Source organism: Drepanopeziza brunnea (assembly GCF_022702325.1).
Source record: "Drepanopeziza brunnea f. sp. 'multigermtubi' strain 214-2 chromosome Unknown ctg6, whole genome shotgun sequence".
In the NCBI taxonomy this organism is placed as follows: Eukaryota; Fungi; Ascomycota; class Leotiomycetes; order Helotiales; family Drepanopezizaceae; genus Drepanopeziza; species Drepanopeziza brunnea.
Window position 1 is genome coordinate 1,897,656 of NW_027094069.1, and position 23,583 is coordinate 1,921,238.

The following is a 23,583-nucleotide window of genomic DNA, read 5'->3' on the forward strand; positions in this document are numbered from 1 at the left end:
GATTTTAAAAACTGGCCAAAGTTTGGTGTTTGGTCAAACGCAAAAACTGACTTCAAAAACCGGTTTTTGAAAATTGATTCGCCCGCCACCCCATACAAATCCGTAAAAACTGCACAGTCACCTCAAGAGATTGTTTTGAAGTTGAGTTTTTCGGTTTGTACGCGTCTTGCAGTACCTAGCCCAAAACCATGTAGTCCACTTTTACCACTTTTCTTCTTATCGATAATCAAAAGTTCAAATGACGTACCGAGATCGCGAGAAATACGGGTCAAAATCCTTTTCAAGATCGATCAATTTCTTGACCAAACGTTTTTTCAGATTATATCAGTTTTCATACTTAGACCGTACTTTACAAACTGGAGCTCTTAAAATACCGAGTTAAAGCCGGTTTTTACAAACAGGAGTTGGACGAAACGACCCCGTATAGCCCGGAGCTTGCGAAGGGCCGCCAGGTAATAGACCTCGTTGAGAATGTCGCAAACGTATCTCAGCTACACACCACCACCCAAAATTGAAGTCCTTGTAACGCAGCCTGATAACTTGCGCACTTAACCGGACGAGTGTGGATACGTCATAAATAGGAGGAGGCTGTTATGGTTTATGTGCTGTGTACGTTGTATATTGTAAATTACCTTCTTGGCTAGGTAGTTTCGGAGGCTTCGTAAAGTCCGGACGGATATATTGTCACATGGGTGTTGGTCATGCCTGACCGCCGTTCCAATATATTCTCTAACAAAAGATGGAGGCTCAAATTTCAATCATGAGATAAGTCAGCACTGCGCTACAGGCACGGGAAGTAGTCATTCATCACTTCACCTTACTTCACATCTTGAAAAAGAGGACACGTTATTGCTCGAGGCCAATACCAATACCAATACCAAGCCCATTGCCAAATTGCCGAGTTGCCAAACCTTACTGAACCGACCAAATATTCCGAAACCACTCCCCGACATTCCCTGACGACGAACCTGAGTATTTCAGGGCGAAGAGGCCATCCTCCCTATAGCAAATCATAGCGTACCCATCCAAATCCACTCGTCCATCAGCCAGCACGAACTGGAACCCCTTCCAGTTCACTGTCGTTTGACTTCGCTAAAATGTCCGAGCATTCGCCTGATAGCACCGGAGCGGGGAGTAACTCCAGCAGTGTCTCTGTCTCACTCGTGATCAAGGTACGTACTTCGGATGCTTACTTGTTGTTACTACAACCATCACGGCCATGATCCCCCTCCTGAGTACTAGCCTGGCCTGGCACCTCTCTCTCTATGCTATACTCGCTGGGCCGAGGCTGATAACCTAGGCCTGTGATATGTGCCGCAAGAAAAAGATCAGATGTGAACCCAAAGATCACACCTGTGTACAATGCCTTAAATACAAAACACACTGTCACTTCACACCCATCAGCACAAAACGTGCTGCGAGAAGGCCAGCTGGGTAGGTAGTCATGACCTACCTCGCTTAGTAGGGGCCAAATGCTGATTTTGCTAGGCACAAACGTGTTGAAGAACTCGAGAGGAAGTTGAAGAGTGTGGAAGAGAGCTTAAAGCGTGCTACGGAGCAACTTCAACAAACTCCCAGTTTCGAGCATGAAAGACCACGGAGGGAACCTGCTACCGTGCCAGTGATGACTGACGAACTCGGCTCTACGTCTTTCATGAACCTATTGTATCAGGACCTGCCAACAGATTTGGCTTCTGGTATGCCTTGGATGAATTCTCTATCACCAAACTTCGACATGAACATGAACTGCCCGAATGGTAGGTTCCATCGACCACGGCCCCTGCACCAGCTAATCAGATTTAGCACCGATCTCGTCAGACCCAGGTCTAAAGATCATGCCCACCTGGGACCTTAGCGCTGCCGGCGACATGTTTACGCGTCGTATATTCAAGAACCTCCCGCCCAGACATGAAGCCATAACCCTCATCAAAACCTCCCTTCATTGCTTCAACTCCGCCTTTCCTCTCTTTAATGAGGATTTTTTCATACAAAGACTTGACGACCTGGACACTAGCATCAGAGACCCCGGCTTCTGGGCCTGCTTGAATAGTGTTTTGACATTAGGTCATCGCTTCGGCATTCGCAACAGCGTCCAAGTAGCCGAAGACAATGAAGCTTGGGGCTATTTTCGCAATGCCTTGGGCGTTGTGAATCAGCTTACACTGATGCCGCCTTCTATAACGTCCGTACAAGCTCTCCTCAGTCTGGCAATTGTCATACAAGGAACACCAAATCCAGCGCCTTACTCGTTCCTCAACACTGCCGCTGTGAAGATGGCTCAGCAATTGGGCCTGCACCGCCGGAACGTGGACCCCAACATGAGCGCAGCCGAGATCGAGGAACGAAAACGAGTGTTCTGGATCGCCTACGCCATGGACAAAGAAGGTGCTCTGCGCAACAACGAGCCGCCTGCACAAGACGACGACGATATGGACGTTGATCTCCCAGACTACTGCAATTTCTCCGAGATTGGACCCCACCAACACAACTTCTTCCGTTTGCGAATTCAGCTCGCTCTGATCCAGAGCATGGTCTACAAGCGACTACTTTCAGCCAAAGCGAGCCGGCAATCCGTCGCCGAGAGAGTAAACGCTGTTCGGGATTTGACAGCGGCGCTCGAGAACTGGAAGCTCAGTGTACCGATCGAGTACCAGCAAGAATACAACAAGGAGGCGAGCTCAGCCATGAAAGACATCTCCCCTGTCCTGCACTCGGTGATCTTACGCTTAACGTATTTCCATACGCTGATTGCTGTCCATCGGTTCGCCACGCCAGTCAATCAATGGCAGGAGATGATGGAAGCGCCAACGGATCCAAATGTAACATGGCCACCTCCGCCATCGATCACTTGTATCGAAGAAGCGAGGAAATCTCTGAAGCTGCTTCTGATCACCCCACAAGGAGAATATGCCTGCATCTGGGTCCTTCTGCATATCTTTGTGTCAGCGACCACAACGCTCCTCGCCAACGTTCGCTCTGATCCACTAAGCTATACGGCACAATCCGATCTGCAGCTCATCGAGCCCTTGCTGAGTCTGCTGGGCCTGCTCTCGCTGCAGGGGAAGAGTCCCAAGGTCGAAGGGATGTATGAGAGTTGTAGAACGGCGTGGGAGCAAGCTCGTAGGGTGGTTTGGGATGCCAGGGGTCGAGGTGCGGTTTCGAACGGGAGGAATCACATGATTACCGTCCCGTATATACCGGATCACACGATGCGGCAGCCGCAGATCACTAGTGCAAGGGTTTCAGAGGAAAAGGAGAGCTTGGAAGAATTCATACGCAGGATTGAGAGTCTTGCGGGAGGGGATGGGGGGCCGTTCGAGTTTGGTTTCTATTGAGCTATTTTGACTGACAAGCAAATGAGAAAAGGAAGGGAAAAAAAAACAAGAAGAAAAAAAAAAAAAAAAAAAGGAAGGAAAGAAGGAAAGTAAGAAGCTGAGGGCAGTATAGATTTTGGGTGTAATATTGATGGTCTGGGGTGTTCTGATGGATCTAGGCGTCTCTGGGTACAAATAACACCGAGATGGGTTTCGCTATCAAGAAACCCTTCTCCGCGTTATCGTTTGCGCGCTATGGTGGTGGTCACAAGAGCCAGGAGCTATATTGTTGCCGCATTATGTATCGCGTTATATACAGCATTGATATGTGGGCGGATGCGCTGGCGCAGACGCCGGGATAGCCCTCGGTCGCTCTTATTGACCAAATCCTCATCTTGGGTATTCTTCCTCAACATGTCTCTCTGTAAGCTTTCCAAGACAGGACTGGGCGTGCTCTCTCTCCACGAAATCTTCTGCTCCTGCTCTCTTCTCAAGGACGCGCGGACTCGAGTGGCACCTACGCGTCTGAGGCGTCCGTATCTGCAAGACCAGCTGAGGCGCAACTCAGATGAAGTAGGCCACGAGTCACTAGTGTAAAATGTAAACTTCCATCTGTATCAAAGACGGATAAATGAGTGGAAATCTTCCGAGCGAGGTTTTCTCCATCTTCAGATGCACGCTGAACCATAAGAGGGGAGAGGGAGAGGAGGTTCTCTGCTCGCGGGGGTTTCAGGTTTTGCGGGGACCGGCTGACTGACTGGTCTTTGTCCGGTCCCTCTACCCGGGAGATTTTTATCTTCGTGAATGATGGTGGATGGTGTGTGTTGCGTTACGTCTCGGCGGGCCCTTCCACCTTACGAATCCCAGCAAGCCTTGTAATTTGGGGGTAGTCTTTGTGCGCTAGCGACGTCCGTCCGTCCGTTTATTCGTTCGCTCGCTCGTTCCTCGCTTCAAGAAGGGAGGAAGGAAGGAAGGAAGGAAGGAAAGGTAAACAAATAAACAAACAAACAAACAAATAAACGAACAAACGAGCAAACAGACCAGCAGTCCAACAGTCCAACAGTCCAACAGTCCAACAGTCCAACAACCCATCTACCCTCCATCCACCAGACCCCAAGACGACAACAACACACCGCCGCATCCAGCTGCACCCATCCACACCACCTTCTTCGTACCTCCATCGGCATATACCCGCAATCGTTCATCCCCCTATCCCCCCCCCATATCCCCCCCCCCCCCCAACCCCTTCCCCAAACCCAAAAACCCCAAACCCAAAACCCAAACCCGAATCGAAAGATCTCGTGAACCTGCCAGCCACAGCCCTGGCCCCTTCTTCATTCACTCCCGCAAGTCCGTCCTCCAGCGCTAAAGCAGAGTCGGGATGCGAAGCCCTCCTCTATAACCCAACGAGCCACAGGTTCCCTCCCCTCTAGACACACACACATACACACATACATACCTCTGCCATTAGGTAGATGGATGAACTTGACCAAACAAAACAAACATCCTTTACACCTAAGCTTCGAATCTTCGAACATCGATCTTTAACTGGATAGGTATATATCCAAGCCCTCATCCCTCCCCCTCCTCCTTACCCTCAAAAAAAAAAAAAAAAAAAAAAAAAAAAAAGAAAGGAAAAAGAAAAAAGAAAAAAGAAAAAAAAGAAGAAAAGAAGAAAAAAAGAAAAAAAAAAAGATAAAAAGATCGATGGATCACCTACTACCGCTACTCTGTGCTGTGACCAATTCCCCCCTCCCTCCCTTCATTCGTTCGTTGATCTATCTGCCATGGGAGAAGAGAAATAGGAGAGGAGGAGGAGGAGGAGGAGTAAAGGGGACAGAAAGAAGGAAGGATGTGAGGTCGTTCGGGTTGTTTCTTGGTGCCAGTATTCGTACCGTATGCCGTCCGTATGCTAGAACTAGAAAGAAAGGTGCGAGCTTGTTTGTTGCTGCGGCTGCTGAACCCGTCTTTGCAGTCATCTGACTGACTCAGGGGTAAAAGTCAATGAACCGGAAAAGGCTTGAAGCAGACAACGCAGTGACCCATCCACCGACTGACTGTACAGCTACATGTCAGCAGGAATACTAACTCGAAATGGAGTTTTCACTGGGCGGGTAGGAACGAGAGTCAAATGTAGAGTGGGTAGTTGTCTGGTATTTTCAAGTCCGGAGATATCTAATACACAGAGAAGCGAGCTTGAAGACAATATCCCCGTACCCCATCCAGACCGTGACATCCATCAAGATTGATGATACGCCATAACCAGTACAGAGCCCCGAGATGATGCCTAGAAGCTACGATAGAAGGTAGAGAGACCTTCAACCCACTCATAAATGGAGGTCATTGTAACCCCCAGCCCATTCCAAATCCGGAATCTGGTCACCATGGCGGTTATATCCTTGAGGGTCACGCGCGCGCTCCTTCGCCCAAGGGCACCCCTTGCTTTTGGGTTTGGCGCTCATATCCTTGACGACCATGTTCAGTCTATTCTCCCAAACTCCAACGCCGGCTCTAAATCCAGAGAGGCCCAATCCCACATGTCCAACCCGCTCATGAGGGTTCCACAGCACCCGGGGTTTCTCCGAGTCCGAGGTACCATTGAGTGCTCGCCTGCGCTCTCCCAACTTCGACCACTTGTCGCTGGTAGCTCGCTTAGGTGGTGGTGAATATCTAGGAGGAGAGGACGCTGGGATGACCTCCTCTTTCTCGGGGGCATCGTGAAAGAAGAATCCATCCGCAACGAGGTCTCCATCAATATCGTTCACGGCAGCCAGACGCGCATCGTGGCTCAACTTTGAAATATTTACAGATGAAGAGTTCTTTGGCTCCAGAGGTTCGCGAGCATTCTTGACATCTTCTTCGTGCTTGCTTTCGTGGCTCCAGGTTCTCGAGTTCTGCATTTGGCGAGCCTTGAGTTGCCTGTCGGCTTCCTCCTCCTCCTCCTCCTCGTCCCAGAGATCGCTCCAACTCTTGGACGCGACCTCGTTCTTCTTGCCGAAGACGGAAGCTAGGGAAGGCAAAGGCACGGGCTTCGACATGGTGATAGGCAGGGACCCCGAAATGGGAGTGAGGCTAGCCTTAGGTGGACCTGACTTCATGGGGGGTCTGATGGCCATTGACTTCATCGAAGCTCCGAGAGTCGAGTCCAACACGGAGGCCATGGATGGGGTTTGTTGCCCAGCGGGGAACCAACCTTTGTTGTGATCTTCCGGGTTCGGGAAAAGATCCTCAGAGTAGCTCTCGTCGTCCGCAATGACTGACAGTTGGCGGAATTGGTGGGGTGGACTTGCCTGCAGAGCCTTGGCCCACGGGAAAGATCCATTGTCGACGTGAGGGCTCTGGATAGATGGAGTGCGGAGGGGTTCACGGTTGGCGCTGGCGATGCCCCTTCTCTCGGCCATGCAGAAATCATCCAATGACTCGTCGAAGGTGGTGAAGCTGACCAGGCGCTCGAGGGCCTCACGGGCTCCTGTCAAGGAACGCTTGCGAGGATCTAAGCTCATGCACTGGGTAATTACCTCGAAGGTGTCCATGGACATTGTTGGGAAGACATCGAAAAGAGATTGCTTGTCACGAGTAAAGTCGAGGAACAATGGATCGGACTCCGTGGGAGTGGTGAATGGGTTTCGAGAGAAGAGAATGTTCAACAGACAGATACCAATGGCCCAGATATCGGCTTTCTCCGGTGCGTACCCTGCTCCAGCGGAATCATACTGTTCTGGCGACATGTATCGGTCACTGCCAACAGTCGTTTCGAAAGTCCACTTCTCTGTCGTAGCGAGTCCAAAGTCACCGAGCTTCATCTCCCCGGCTTGTGTGAGGAAGATGTTTTCTGGCTTGATGTCTCGGTGATACATGCCCTTGGCGTGAATGTAATCAACAGCATCGACAAGCTGGAGCATGAATCTGCGGACGTGCTCGGTTTCCAATGGGCCGGTTCCGGTTCTGATGGCCTCGTAAAGGTCACCTCGGGAGCAGAACTCGAGGACGATGTAGATATGTGCTTCGGTCTCGAAAGAGTGAATCATGTTCACAATGTTGGGATGGTTGCCTAGTCGTGCGTGGCAGGCCAGCTCCTCCGACTGCTCATCCACAGCAAAGGAGTAATCTCCATCGAGGATTGCAGATTTCTTGGTGAGGCACTTGATAGCAACCTTCTCATTGTTGGTCAGATCCTCGGCCATAAAGACCATGCCGAAAGATCCATGGTTGAGAGGAGATACTGTCTTGAACCGTCCATCAAGTACAACTCCATCGTAGAAAGACTCCCGGAGGCACTCCATGGCGAACGAAGTATGGATCTGGCGAGGGGGTGACGTAGATTGGTAGATCGGAAAATTAAGTCGAGGATAGCAACAGCGTGAATACTCTTACAACGGCAACGTCTTTTGTCCCTAGGCGAGTGCCACCGAGCAGCACAGGTAGGAAGATGCTTCTGTCTTATTTAAACAAAGTTGTTGGCACAAGGAGCTGGGCTCCAGAGCAGGTGTCGAAGAGCCGAGGGGGGAAGGCGGAAGCGAGTACACAGACAAGTGACGCTTATATAGATGTATTCAACCGCCGATAAAATAGATAACTGGTGTGGAGAACTCCTTGTTGGGGTCGTACGGGTCAGAGGCTCATTGATGGGTATTCGAATCGCTTACAAAGGAAATTGGGCTGGTGGTCGTAACAGGTGGACTAGAGTCCGATAAGAAATGAGAAAGTCGTTATGCTAACATGAGAGCCAAAGATGTGTAAAGAACGAGTGTCTGAGGAATAAAGCTAGTCGCAGGTAGCAGTACGAGCAAACGTACTGCCAGAGTGTGTTTGTGTTGTGGTAGGAAGGTCGAGGGTGGAAGTGTATATTCGATGGAGTGCCAGATCGACTCGATGACTAGGCAGCACAACCGACGGAAAGTCGAGTGTCCGGTGTCAAGGTGATTATCGTGAGAGGGGTGATGGCTCGATGGAAGGGTATTGACGTCCGAGCGGATGGATATAAGGAGGACTCGAAATGGATAGAGATTGTCAGATTGGAATTCGAGGAAGGCAGAAGTCTATCTGGAGACAATCTCGGGCTCTGTCGTTGAAATCATGTGTTGGTTGTCGTAGGTTGAGGGAACAGGTAGTCGAAGAGCTGGCTCTTCGTCTGCCTTCTCCGCTGGGGACAACTGAGGTAGATATCGTAGGTTGGAGAGCAAGATGGAGTGAGGGTGTCAAGTCGACAGGTGTTTGGTATTAATGGGCGGTCTTTGTTCTAGTTAGGGCAACACCCGCTGCACACAAAGCCACAGCTTCTGGTTTGGTCGATTGCACGGTGAATGGAGGAGTGCTGTTGCTCAGAACAAGTGGGCGGATAATGCAGAGATGCGAGGGTCCGGGCGAGCTCGTTGATGGACTGCAGATGAGATGGTGGTTGTTGTTGTTGTGGTGGTGGTGGTGGTGGTGGTGGTGATGGTGGTAGTGAAGCGTAGGTGAGGTAGGTAGGTAGGTAGAGGGATTAGTTGGTCGTATCGTATCGTATCGTAGGTGAGAGGGAGAGAGAGAGAGAGAGAGAGAGAGATGGAGAGGGAGAGAGGGAGAGGAGCTTAGAAGGAACGAGGGAAAAGGAAACGGGACTCCGATGAGGTTGTAGTCTATCAGTACGCAGTTGTTTTAGAAGTACTGACGAGGACGGATGGGATGGAATGGGCAGGATACGTACGACTGTTAGTCACCGTAGTCACCGTAGTCAACCTAGTCAACCTAGCCAACCTAGCCAACCTAGTCAACACGGCAGACAGGGGATGGTCCGACCCACCCGACCCACCCTTCGAACTAGTGACCGCTATGCCTTATTTGGATTGGTGTCAGGACAGGGCAGGGCCCGGACAGACTTGATTTATGAGCAGAACGGTGTAGCATCCCCGCCTGTCTTAAAGCGGCACCGCCCTCGAAGCCCAGTCAGCCCCCCCCTATCGTCGCCCATCGTCGATCGTCGTCCATCGTCGTCCAACCCGTGGCTCGACCCATATGCGAGTTCAGGCGTGGAACGCTGCTTTTCGGTGATTCTATCGACTTCCAGGAAAACAGCTGCATAGGAAAGTCCGTGCCAGATATGCTTTCTTGGCCAGTAGGCTTGCGCCATCTACTACAACACAACTAGGTACAGTAGAAGTACGTTGCTCCGTCGAAGTAGTGAAGGACGAAGTATATACTTAGTACTTCTAGTAAAAATCAAGCTCGAGTTGAGGTCCTGAGGATGGATTCTGTCAATTTACTGTAGAGACACCTCTATCCGTCCATGTTCCATCCCTCCATCCCTCCATCCCTCCATCCAACTTCCCTCGAGTTCTGATACTATAGATAGGATGGTAGATGCTCTGTTGTATCGCTTTTCCGTACTCTGTATACGCAGAAGCTATTGGCAAAGCAACGAGTACCGACCATAGCACTTCAGTCTTGACAATCGTGAGCCGCCCTCCTTGCCGCCGCTGACTTCAGCGGCCGGCGGCCCTGGCTTAGACGCTGCCCCAACTCGTTCATTCAAAACATCGTAAGCGGGGTCGTGTGACCTCGAAGGCTGAAGCCATCTAGTAGTAGTACCGGTAGTAGTAGTAGTAGTAGTAGTAGTAGTAGTAGTAGTAGTAGTAGTACGGTAGTAGGTAGTACTTATCCATTGTCCTAGCCAGACCCGTGATCATGTCATCAACGACCGCAGCAGAAATGTCACGATGCTCGACGTGACTCCTCTAGCCATCAGTCATTCTTTGGCGGCCACGACAGCAGCTCGCACCAAAACCTCATCACCATCACTATCACCACCACCACCATCATCATCATCATCATCATCATCAGTTATCACATTACCTACATCAGGTCCAACAGCTCACAATAGTAACTCTCTCGCATTCCTCGAAAGTCAAGTCTCCCGCAGCACGCCTGGGCTGGGCACTTTCGCATACTTTTTGGGGGCCAGCAGGCACCCAGCAAGCACCCAGCACACCACCACCACACCACCGCACCACCACACCACCATACCTGCACCCCCGCGTTGCCCGGCAAGGAGTTGTTGGCTTGATCAAAAATTCCCTTCCATGACGAAAGAATGATACAATAATACGCTCGATTATACGAAAATTCGAAGCGCCCGTTACCTTGAAACACCCGCACTGTATCAACCGTGGATCTCCCCCATCGTCCCGCCAGAGAAACTTCATCTGTACTCACTCTACTCCCTACCTCCCTACCTCCCTACCTCCCTACCTTCTGACCCGCCCTGCCAAAACCTCGCAGCCACAGGCCGAATCTTAAACCCACGACCCACTCGCCCACTTACTACGCATTCCTCTGGATCCTTTAGGAACGACAGACTTTCCATTTGCAGCGATGCAGTGTGGACAGACGCACCCCAGGTACGCATTCGAGCATGAGTTGACGTTGACGTCGGGAGAGGGAAAGGTACGTACGGTCGGCTTGATAGGTTGGGAAGATGGGGCTCCTGAAACGTCCCCAGCGGTCTCTATCAGCCAGACCAGACCCAAAAGTTTTGTTCTGCGTACAGCCTCTGGAGTAGGCGCCTTTCATACCGCTGCATTCCTGACGTCCCAATAAATGCAAGTTCCCGACACACACACACACACACATACCGGTACACACACGTATATCATCTGCGGCGTCTCCGAGGCCCGCAGCGTCAAATCTCATCCAATCGTGCATCTCTCCAAACATGACTTTCAATCCGAATTCTTCTGCCGCGCCCAGCAACATCTGCCGCTTTCCAAAGTTACAGAATCACCTGGTCGCTCTGGCGAGGAGCGTTCTTGCGAGGGAGAACCCCGATGCGCTCGCTGTCGTCCTCGCAAGTTCGGTGCCTGTGCCAGTATTTTACCTCGTCAGCTCACACCTCGGCTTGACCATCGATGTACCTTCTGGTACTCCTTCCTATACGGAGCATAGATCTGCGTCTAATAATATGACATGTCACTTGTAACCTTGAGCTGGCGGCGGGACTTCGTCCGCGGCAACACGACCAAAACCGACGCCCGTTATCGTGATACTCGGGTTTTCCCCAAGTCTGAGCCACGGAAGCACTGAGTTTACAGATATTCAACGTCAAACATAACCTACAGAAGAGCTATTGTCGACTCAAATCTAAAGCAAAAATAGAGCAGACAAAGGAAATTGGAGAGGCGGTTTCGAGGGCCCCGCCCATCTCGCACTGACGACAAGCCTGGCTGCAGAATCGCAATTTCGCGTGGTGGTTCAGACTCATGGGAAAGACCGAGTCCGTTCTGCGCTGTACGCTGTACGCTGTAGGCGAGACGGCAGCCCTAGCGGTGAGTGGGCACAAAGTCTTGACTCCGGCAAACCTCTGCAATCAATCCCTGAGCTTGGAGGCCTCGAAATACAATCAATCAATAATACCGTGATTGTATGATAATACAGACAGATATGGTCCAAGTTCGAGCCTCAAATAGCCTGCCACCACCAAGTACCATACCGCAACTTGCAAGGCTTCCCATCCCGCCTCTGCTCCGTCTCTGCAGTACGTACAGTAGAGCTGCACGCGCGCGCGCGCCCGGACCCGGACCCGGACGGGCCCAGGTTATCGATAGTCCGGATCCAAGATCACGGGAAGGATGCAGCTAGGGACGAAGAGAAAGATATCCGCTTCTCCACTACTTACCAGCCGTGGTCCGGATGCAGTTCCTGAAGCCATTATTTCCGCTTGGGCATCTGGAATTTTTGGAAATCTTATTCTTATCTTACTTGTACCGGTACAACTATTTACATACTGGCCCCTCGATTCTATCCGAGGCATTGCTGGTGGGGGTGGTTGAATGGAACACTTTCGAATTCGAAAATATCCCACTGAGGTCTGGGATCATCGCTTCTTCCTACTTGGTACGATGGTGATGCTCACTATTAGCGAGAGCGTTCCACCCAGCTGAGACGAAGAAATGGCAACAGCGAAAAAGAAACAAAACAAAAAACATAAAAACAAAAAAACAAAAAAAACATAAAAACAAACAAAACAAACAAAAAAACTCTACCTCTCTGCCCGTAATTGATCGTCCCACTTTTCCCAAGACGCATCTCCATAATCGAAACCGGTCGGGGTTTTTTATTTAGCATGTCGAGAAAAGGGCCTCCCGAGCGGGGCCGACGGGCGTGTTTGTGTACGGACTAGGTACTATTATTGTTATATTAGTCCGTGTTGTTACTACTACTTATGGTTATTAGTAGTATGTTACCGGTACTATGCTACTCCGTACGCCATGCAATGCAAGTCCACCGCATCGGCATCGGAGTGGATCTCCCGGCCATCCTCCCGAGAATGCAAATAACTATCCTCCGCATAGTATGCAAAGAGAGAAAATGGATTGCTTAACTCTCACCGCCATCACAATCTGAGAAAAAATCGAGAAAAAAATCTGCACGGATTTTATGGAGTCTCTATTCTGATATGATGAAGAAGATTTTTGCCACTTGTTCCCCGACGAGTTGTGCATGATACAAGCACAGCACAACCACGTTGTGAGTCCTGACAGGCTTTCCACCTAGCTACTGTAACTTCCCGACTTGCATTCCATTCCATTCCAATCTAGACCCAGGCCAGACCAGACCCACAACAACAATACTGTACCAGAGTTGCTGCCGCGTGCATGCAAACCCGTAGCTTGCATTCCCATCCCCCATCCCGATCCCTCCCCCCCCCGGCTATTCCTCACTGGCTACTCGCTACTTACCTACTTAGTCCATAAACAAAACAAACCCGTGGCGACGTTGCGAACGAACCAGACACCTTCTTCCACCCCTCTTGACGAGATTTCTCTTCACACCCGGCCATCATCGTTTGACAGTCGTCGGTCTTCTTGATCAGCTTCAGCTTAGGCCTGAGCGAGCTTTGCTTTGACATCTGCGACGGCTCAAGAAATTACGGCAGCGCGGGATATCGCACATGTCGGCAATGGCTGCTGGTGCTCTGGATTTCGATGTTGCGCTGCTGGATATCGGTAGGATGATTCATTTGCCTGCGCCCCAGTAGTGGCTGGGTCTGATGAGGCTGGCCAGCAGTGTGTGCCTGGCCTGGCCTGGCCTGGCCCTTTCCATTTGGAATGCTCCAGACTCAGACTCGGCTTCAAGGGAGAGGTCAAAGTTGGAAGGGAGAGCAGGGCTGACTTGATGGGGTTTTACTAGAGGGAACGGTCTGTCCGATCTCGTTCGTGAAGGAGGTCTTGGTAAGCTCGTCTTCCTCTGTTCAACGTGCTCTCCTCCATTCGGCATCCTTCTCTCGCTTTCCCCTTTCTGTCCTGGCTTTCAATTTTCAATTTCAATTTTGGTTTCCAGTGGGCATTTAGTGGTGTCTCGTTGTGTCACGGGATCCGCTTTTTAGCCAACAACCATCCCTTTATGAATTCGAAATCTCACGATGGTCACCTGACCTCCTCAGACGGTGTGCTGCAGGCGACGCCGATAAACAAGCAAAGGGGATGTCCTTAATTCGGGGTCAGCTGGCACGCATCACAGCACAGCACCGCACGGCATTACGCACAAGTGTTGCGTTGCCCAGGCCATTAATTCGTGCGCGAAATTCTTTGCATCTGCCGCTCTTGATTATCTTTTCTTAGTTGTAGCGACTGAACCGGGTCTCAGATCCGGGGTGCATCGTGACTTTCGTACGCTGTGTCTCCCGTCTCTCTCTGCCGTGCGTTGTTTGTTGACGTCTCTGCTTCTGCTGTGCGGGATGTCCGGGTCAACGAGGTGGCACGAGACCTGCCGAGATACTTCGGCATATGCACTCGCCACGCGGTTGGTTGCATTCTTTTCTCCTGCAGGAGTGTTATACTCCGTTCGGTCAATTGAACCTATCGATCGCAACCCCTTTTCTCATCCGCGACAGTGCAGGAGAAGTGATGACTCGCGGAAGGTTCGTATCGACGACGCGCTTGGTGTCACTATCAAGGGGAGACAACGGCCACGCAATTTTCCAATTTGTATGTCACGATTGGGAAACTCAACATTCGCCTCGTTGGCCATGCTCGTAGCCACGGATCATGGCTGGGGCATGGCCATTAAGAATTCGAGCTAGAATTGCCTAAAGTCTCGTGGGTACATCACCACTGGTACTTACTTTCAGAACACACAGTCTTACAGTCTTAATTGTCTTTGCATGCGCCACCCGCTGTCTCTTCAAAAGACATTGCCCTGCTTCTTCCTATCAATTGACCTTCTTCGACATGTCAACAAACCTTACTCGTCCTTACGCGTCGCTTCTTAGTCATGTCCGCTAAACATGCTGACCAATACGCGTTCCCTAGATGCCCTACTCCCTCACAGCCCTCGACCCAGTCCTAGCTACCGCATGGGACTCACCCACCTTTACACCCTACCGCGACGCCTTCCCGGCCGAACACCGCGCCTCTCCCGCCCACTTCCGCAGCCACGTCCACGACCTCGTCACCCGGGACGTCAAGATCGCCTACCTGAAGAACCTGCAGGGCTACCTCTGGCTCGCCGGCTACCAGGCCGGCTCGCTCACCTGCCCGCTCTTCCCGGACGTGGTCCCCTTCTTCAAGCGCTGCCACGCCTCTCGCGTCCCGATCATCATCTACAGCTCCGGCTCGGTCGCCGCGCAGAAGCTCCTCTTCCAGTATACGAACGGCCGCGAGGAGGACGGGGAGAAGGATCTGACAGGCTTGATCGACGGGTACTTCGACACGGTCAACGCCGGTCTCAAGCGGGAGAAGGCGAGCTATGAGAAGATCGCGGGGACGAGGCCGGAGCCGATTGGGAGGTGGCTGTTCCTGAGCGACCGGGTGGAGGAGGTCGAGGCGGCGAAGGCGGCGGGCATGCAGAGTGCTGTTGTGGTTCGGGAGGGCAATGCGGCGCTCAGCGATGCCCAGAGGGAGAAGCATGTTGTGGTGAGGAGCTTTGAGGAGGTCGGGCCGAAGGCATAGGTGGTGCGGCTCTTGCTTGCGACGCGTCTCACTGGCTTCGTTGCTTACTTGCCGCTCGCTTCGGTTCGGTTCGGCGTGTAGACTGGGGATTGCTGCGTCGGTTTCCCTGCCTTGACTTTCTTTGGGCGAATTCAACGCCGTCACGGAGAGTGGTGGGTGGTTGAGTGACCAAGCTCTCTCTCTCTCTCTCTCTCTCTCTCTCTCTCTCTCTCTCTCTCTCTCTTCTCTCTCTCTCTCTCTCTCCCCCCCTAGGAACCCGTAAGACTTTTTACAATCCTCATCTACCAACAGCCGCGGCCCGAACGTGAACACACTCCCACATAAACATCAAACCATGATGATAAATCCAACGCCAAACACTATGATCCCCAATCCCCAATTCCTCACATCCTCCACTCTTGTTAAAAAATAACCCCCCTATCCTACTCCGCCTTAAGAGAACCCTAGCACCACATAAAAGAGCTACCCATGACCGCCAATCCTCCCTTTCCGTTGCCGACACCAACTACTCTCGTCGCAGTGTTGAATACGGCGCGCCTAGTCGAGCAATCAGGTACATCCTCTCCCCTCTCTCCTCTTTACAACCTCACCTCCTCGCCTCCTCGCCTCCTCTCCTCCCCTCTCTCCCCCTCCTCGAAACCCTCCAAACCACCAACGCCGGACACCCAGCAACCCGGGAGGGACACTTTCCTTCCACAAAAAAAAAATATATATATATATAATAAAAATAAAAATAATAATTTAATAATAGTAACCATGGGAAGCCACCATCACAAGTAATCGTCGGTTACTTCAACTTTAACTCGAAAGGACTGACCGACCGACGTGCTTGCTATAGCAAGTCGGAACCACCACGGCGGGACAGCAACGGTATACCGCTCATCAAACAATAAGTATCAAATATAAATAAGGAAAAAGAATAAAATTTTATTCGCATGCTTAGTAAACAACGCTTCATAAAAGCGAATTAAAAAATTATACAAAGATGCATTCCTTTGTAATGACCTAATACAGTACAGCGAAGATATAATTAAACACGGTCTTGAATAATTCGATTTTTTTTACCTGTCTGCGTCGAATATCTTTGATGAGTACAGACTTGATCAAAAAAAAAAAAAAAAAAAAAAAAAAAAAAAAACGTCCCATAGATAAGAAATAAATGATTGATTTAATCTATGATATTACTGGAGGTATTAGTGAACAGATAAAAGTTGGCAGTGAAGCACGTATTTCTTCTCCTCATAGGCTTGAATAGAAGTCTGGTTTTCGCATTCTTCGCTTCTCTTCTAGCATGTACATCGATAGATAGCAATTCTGATTTATATATATATATATATATATATACGCACTAATAAAGTCCAAAGGTATCTAAAAGTACTGTTTTTACTACTTTGCTTTAGCATGATAGAGGATTGACAGTTTGTCATTTAAAATTTGATTTGTGGATTGGTTGGTTGATGTTGGACTTGGTATGGTGCATCTTTTTATATAGAGATGATTACGATGTGTTGGTTGGTGGGTTTGAAGTCTATTATAAGTATGTAGAAGAGGAAAATTTACTGGCTCGCTTTGGTGGTGCCAATTTGATGTACGGTTATTGTTGGTGTTGTTGTTGTTGTTATTGTTATTATATTTATTAACGTCGAGCGGGTATTCAAAACGCAATGCTTGGACCTCAAGGACCTCTTATAAGGTAATAGTGGGCCTTGACGTCGCAACTTTTGGGGCCCTTCCCTAAAGTGGGCGAAAAAATTATGTCCCGCGAAAAAATTATGTCCCGCTTCAACGCTAAAAACCGCGAGGAACGTAGACACTTATATTGCTTATAACATTGCTTACAACATTGCAATAATATATATATATATATTTTTAATAATGTTATTCATTCCTAATTAAGTTACGAAAATTTTATTTCACCGCGTGTCTTTTAAATTAAGTTAAAAGATGCTATAGATCGAATCGACGGCGAATCTTTTTGTTTTTTTTATTTATCTTCTTCAAGCTCTTTCTTAAGCTCTTTTTATTTAATAAATATTATTTTTATTAAAGAAAACGAAGATAAGTATTTATTTTCTTGTTATCTTCATCGTCTTTATTGATTTAAATGCAAGCTAATAGATTTTGTTTAATTCAAAAGCCTTTTTTTTTTGTAAATATTTAAAAGTCGATTAAGTACGAAGCGTCCGCGAACTAAGCAAGATCATTTTCTCGAACTTTTTTTAATAAAGCAAAGCAAAGCAAAGCAAAGCAAAGCAAAGCAAAGCAAAGCAAAGCAAAGCAAAGCAAAGCAAAGCAAAGCAAAGCAAAGCAAAGTAAATTAAAGCAAAGCAAAGCAAAGTAAAGCAAAGCAAGTTAAAGCAAAGCAAAGCAAAGCAAAGCAAAGTAAAGCAAGATAAAGCAAAGCAAAGCAAAGCAAAGCAAAGCAAAGCAAAGCAGCGCAACGATAAAGTAAAATAATTAAGTGAATTAAAATAAATACATAATAAAGAGTATTTAAAAAAGGAAAAGCAAATACGTAAGTAAATAAATAAGTAAATACGTACGTGTATATATACTATTTTAAACTTATAAGAGACTAAAGTCTTAAGAATTAAAGAAAAAAAGAAAAAAGAAAGCGAAAAAGTGAAGAATAAAATCTATAGTAAGCTTAACTATCTAAATCTATTATATATATATATATTTTTTAAAAAAAAAGAAAAAAAGAAAAGAAAAAAAGAAAAAGAAAAGAAAAAGAAAAAGAAAAAGGAAAAAGGAAAAAAAAAGAAAAGAAAAAGGACGAAAAAAAAAGATTTTTTTTTTCCTTTTTTAATTGAGATTAAAACTAGCGCTAAAAGATTTTAACTCATTTTTTTTTAAAAATATTATATTAGATTATCAACGTTTTTCGCCGTTTTTTACGCTGAAGCTTGAAGCGGGACATAATTTTTTCGCCCACTTTAGGGAAGGGCCCCAAAAGTTGCGACGTCAAGGCCCACTATTACGGCGACGTGCTAAGTAAAGGAACTATATATAAAGTCTATTTAATCGAGAATTCAAACTGTGTTAAAGAAAAGCTCTCGTCAAATAGCTAAACACTTATCAACCTTTTGAAAGCAATTTATAATATCATGCGTCGAGTTTTCTTTTGAGTACCGTCGAATACGTATAGCAGCTTTACGAGCGGCCTCGATCCGTATAGTACAAACATCGTTTTCTTTCGTCGTAAAGCTGAAAAGGCTCGCGTTCGTAGCTTTTAAATAAAGCCGATGAGTTTGCAAAACGCTCTTTCGAAAGCGCAATACCGTGTTTTCGATTAATCGAATTAAACCTTTTTTTATCTTATCTTTTACACCCGTTCCTTTTGTTATCGCAAATTCCTCTTGGTCTTTTTAATTGATATACTCGTTAAATATAAATTATAGTCGGCGTAGTGTTCGAAAAGAAGAAAAAAAAAAGAAGTTCGGAACCGCCGGTAAAAAAAGATTTCTTCGAACGGACGTCGCATATCGCTAATTTAATTTCGGCTTTCTAGACTTTCTATCTCTCTTTCTACCGCAAGAGAGAAAGAGGAAAAAAAGCTTAAGGTTCGTACTTCGTACAAGTAAAGAATCGTAGCCCCTCATTTAATATACGGTAGCAAGTCGGTCAATCCTTTGGAGTTAGATTTCAGGTAGCCAGCCGACGATTATGCAGTACGCACGAGTAAGGTCGAAACGTATAATAAAAGTATATTAAAAGTACTGTTTTTATCACTTTCCTTTAGCGTGATAGAGGATTGACAATTCCTAATTCAAATTTGGTTGATTGGTTGATGTTAGACTTAATAGGGTGCATCTTTTCATATAAAAATAATTATGATGTGTTTGTTAGTGGATTTTCTGTTTATTATAAAGAAGCAAGTTTTATTGTCTTGCCTTGGTGATGCCGACTTGATATAGCAAGCCGGTCAATCCTTTGGAATTAAATTAAGATAGCCGACGTTTATATGCATTAGTAAGGTCGAAACGTATAACAAAAGTACACTCAAAGTGCTATTCTTATTACTTTAATTTAGCGTGATAAAGGATTGACAATTTGTAAATCAAATTTGGTTGATTAGCTGATATTACATATAATATAATGCAGCTTTTTATATAGAAATAATTGCGATGTATTAGTTAGTAGATTTTCTGTTTATTATAAAAGAGCAAATTTTACTGTCCCGCTTTGGTGGTGCTGACTTGATATAGCAAGCCGGTCAATCCTTTCGAATTAAAATTAAGGTAACCGACGATTAACCAATGACTACGATGTAGAGATATAATCAATTTATTTATTATAATTTTTTTTTTTTAAGAAAAAAGAAAAAAGTCCCTCCCGTTTTTCGTCCGTATTCTTTTTTCGGCCTTGGACACGTACACCACGCTAATAAGCTAAGCTAAGCTAGTCCTACGGAATAGGTAGCGGACGGACGTATATGTCTATAATATACAAAAAAGCCCAAAAAAAATAAAAAAATTTATTGCCTTCGTCAACTCAAAGCAATGATTTACGTATGATTGGGATTTTGTATTTGTTGGTTATCTATAGTTACTAGAATCCAAGATCGATACGGTGGGTGCATTCTTTTTAGAGTAGAAAAATTAATTAACGATGCGATAACGATGAAGGCGGGGGGGTTGATTTTTTATAAATTCGATTTTATATATCTCTATCAAGGCGGAAAAAGGTTAGGTGTGGGGGTGGCCCGGGCTTTGTTTGGCTGGGCTGTCTGTCCCGGGTGGCTTGCTTTGGTGGTGGGGTTCGGAGTACCGGTAGGTAAGGGCGAGTCGGATCCAGATTTCTACCTACGAGGATTATTTTTCTTCAGGTGACATAGGCGACGGGTAGGTAGATAAGCGACGGGTTGCCCCGAGTAGGTAAGTATTTTATTTTTGAAAAAGGATTTCCGGACTTGTCCTCGCAGAGTCTGGACCGGACATGCGTCCGTAGAAGAGCGAGCCGGACACGAAGGAGTCAGTCCGTCCACGTAATGGATTGGTTGCTAATACTACGTAAATCCAACCCACCTTATCCTCCGAACCTCATCTCCGTCGCGAATTCGATTTACGCGTAGTCTGATCAATATTACAGCACATCCTTAACACTCACGGTTTATTTATAAAGGCTGCAAAGCAAGAAGGAATAAGGAAGGATGCGGTAAATCAATATGTCTTCTTCGTATCTGTTTTCGCTTTGTTTTTTGGCCCGCGCTAGTAAAGAAGGAAGGCTCTTAACCGTCAAGACTGGATTTATTTTTGGCTCGTAGAAATCGCTTGCGCGAATCAATTTGCGGAATTCATTCATTTGCCTCCGCACGTCCGTATGAAAGATATACGTAGTATAGTCATGAGCAAAAAATAAAAGAAAGCTAGAGGTTTAAAAGACAAGGCTTGAATCCGATCGAGCATGGACTTCGGTAGTGTTCATAAAAGAGGCGCACATATCAAAATAGCCGTAGCCGTGGATATATCACAATAAGCGAGGAACATCAGATTTGTTGGACTACCGGTATAATAGGAGCCTGCATTCTTTTGGCACTACCTACCAATTTACATTTCAAAAATAAATTTTCGTCCGGCAAGGTTATGAATAGCGATTAAGACTTGCGTATACATGTAATTTTCTTTTTCACGATCGGATCGGGGTAGGTAATGGTTGCTAACACGAATATACTCTACGGAGCTACGAATAGATCGTGAAATTGATTGATTACCTTATAGATTTACCTTAAGCGAAATTCGAGTTGGTTTTTCCACGACATTTTCATCTTGTAGCTATCCTTGTAATATTGAGTAAGAATTTTCACCAAGAGATTCGAAAATGGATTGGTATTTACTTAACATGAAGATTCTTTTCTTAAAAAAAATTAAAAAAAATGTGTTGATAGTTATAAGCTATTGATTAATCACGTGGATGGCTCCTTATGCCCGGGTTGGTGGTTCCGACTTGCTACGTAGGACAAGGCGGCGAATTTTTCAAATTCAAACTGATACCTACTCAGGCAACTGGCGAGTAGGTAAGATCGCATACTTGGTAAGAAGCCTTTCGGATTTATTCGAGGCCAAAGTTCAAGCAAGCTAGTAGCCTCTTTCTCTGTGGATAGCACTAGCAGGATGGATGGAGCTTTGAAAATTTGTATTGTAGCATCGCAATTTAATTTCCAATTCGTTTTTCTTCTACGCTGGGCTCTTGTCTGCCTGTCTTTTGTAGGTCCAAGATGGAAAACAGTTTCTGGACGAACGCCTTTCGAATAAAGAGAGTTTTCCCTCTGAGGCGGCGTTTTCATGGTTTTGTATTCAAACTGGTAGGAGCTGCTGGCACTGGGGTAGGAGCTCGTCGTCCCTCTCTCTCCTTTGTCCTTAAGTCATCATACCAAGCTGATCTGCGTTCAAAGTAATCCAAACATCAGGAAAAATCAGAAGAGGGGGTGTATATCTTCTGAAATACCTGAATGCAGATGGGATCATCCTGCCTGGGGTAGTGAGTCGAGTCGAATGGTATTAAATCACATCACTTTGTATAATTGGTAAGCCGAAAGACTTTGAGATTTGGAATACCCGCTACATGTACGTGCTAGAGTAATAAGATATTAGCCTATACAATAGACACAATTGTACTACGCAAGAAAGACGACTTTGGTCAGACGCTGCGTTGTTAAACCAATTCAAGTTGCAATACTGCAGGTTCCTTTTTTTTTTGGTGATAATAGCCTTAGCGGAATTCGTGTGGCACAGGGCACATAAGTAAGTTCGATCATACTACCGCGAGAAGAATGCAAAAAGAACCTGTACGCATGCACACACACATAATACTAGTACATTTCTTAATACCCAAACCAAACTCAACCAGCCCAGCCCAGCCCAAACCCAAACCCAATCCCAATCCCAATCCCAGCCTCAGCAAAGCAACACTCCATCCATCCATCCATCCATCCATTCACACATATCATTTCACTTTCACTTACCCCCATTCCACTCCTCCCCTCCCCCTCACTCCCCTCCATCCATCCACCTAATCCACACCCAACTAGCCAACTCACCACACTCACTACCCCCCGCTACTTTCTTCATCCAAGCGAAAAATCTAAGCGAAAAAAGGCGCGAAACCCCCTTTCCATGTCCCCCATCCAAATCCAAATCCAAATCCAAATCCAAATCCAAATCCAAATCCGAATCCAGATCCAGATCCAGATCCAGATCCAGATCCAGATCCAGATCTAGATCCAAATCCAAATCTTAAATCCAAATCCAAATCCAAATCCAAATCTCAAATCCAAATCCAAATCCAAATCCAAATTCCAATCCAGACCCTCCCTTCAAATTCACAGGAGAGAAGAAAAGGGAAAAAAGAAGAAGAAAAAGGAGAAGAGAAGAGAAGAGAAGAGAAGAGAAGAGAAGAGAAGAGAAGAGAAGAGAAGAGGTATAATACGTAAGCAAAAGCAAAGTAAGGAAGTAAACACAGACGTACGTATGTACGTGTATACCGGATTTGCGTTTTCGTTTTCGCTTCGTTTTCGCTTCGCTTTCGCTTTCGCTTCGCTTCGCTTAGCCCCCGTTAAACCTACCTACAACAACCTACAACAACCTACGTAGTACCTCTTCTGCCTTCCCTGGCTTGGCTTGCTTGCTTGCTCCTGGATATAAGTAAGTATGAGGGATCGATCGTAATATCGGATAGGAGACATGCTTTCAAGAGCGACTCAAGAAGGCCTTTCTTCAACGTAGCCTTACAGCACAGCATAGCAATGTGAAACCTGACAACTACACCTAGGTAGTTTGACAGGTACAAGTCGCCAAGAATAGAATCCCTTTTCACATCTTCACAGAAACGTACGCAGAAGCATCACGGGATGGATTTAACAGTTATCAATCCCATTCTTTCCATTGGTTCTCTCCCGCCATCCATTGCCTGATTATCAGTTAAAAGTTGATAAGAGCAGCGACAATCGTCTTGTCGTGCCTAGTAAGAAAAAGACCCAAGTTTCGCCGTGCAATTGATACCCGCTACAGCATGAATTCAGAGACGCCCTCTCCAGCCCATAACCCGAGCACAGATCAGAAAGCGGCATAGAAAAAGCAAACGCTACCGAAGAAAAGGGGCGACTCAAGGAAACACATGCGCCGGAAAAACCCCCATCCGGCCATGTAAAAAGGCAAATAGAAAAAGGCAAGCCAGAAAATATGTACCCCAAACAAACGACTAAATCCAACATCATTATCATCGACAGATGTAGACGCTAGCCATAAGGCGGTGAATTCCCCCTTCAACCGTTTCCATCCTGAATTCAGTTTCTGCGAGTAATGCAAAATGCGTCCAATCGTATCCTATCCTATCCTATCCCCATA

At 47.0% G+C, this 23,583-nt stretch overlaps 3 protein-coding genes across 3 annotated transcripts; 2 read left to right on the forward strand and 1 right to left on the reverse strand.

Annotated features, from left to right (window-relative positions):
- Positions 1-1,097: 1,097 nt before the first annotated feature.
- Positions 1,098-3,335, forward strand: L3040_004372 (uncharacterized protein; the record flags this gene model as incomplete). Its single annotated transcript, XM_007288848.2, has 4 exons — positions 1,098-1,172; positions 1,301-1,434; positions 1,489-1,757; positions 1,804-3,335. 4 exons carry the CDS (start codon positions 1,098-1,100, stop codon positions 3,333-3,335), a joined length of 2,010 nt encoding a protein of 669 aa, XP_007288910.1.
- Positions 3,336-5,641: 2,306 nt separating this feature from the next.
- L3040_004373 (uncharacterized protein) lies at positions 5,642-7,597 on the reverse strand (the record flags this gene model as incomplete). The annotated part of the gene is made up of 1 exon (XM_007288847.2): positions 5,642-7,597. One exon carries the CDS (start codon positions 7,595-7,597, stop codon positions 5,642-5,644), a length of 1,956 nt encoding a protein of 651 aa, XP_007288909.2.
- Positions 7,598-13,248: 5,651 nt separating this feature from the next.
- L3040_004374 (uncharacterized protein) lies at positions 13,249-15,238 on the forward strand (the record flags this gene model as incomplete). The annotated part of the gene is made up of 3 exons (XM_007288845.2): positions 13,249-13,294; positions 13,479-13,519; positions 14,600-15,238. The coding sequence occupies 3 exons, from the start codon at positions 13,249-13,251 to the stop codon at positions 15,236-15,238; spliced, it is 726 nt and encodes a 241-aa protein (XP_007288907.2).
- Positions 15,239-23,583: the final 8,345 nt, after the last annotated feature.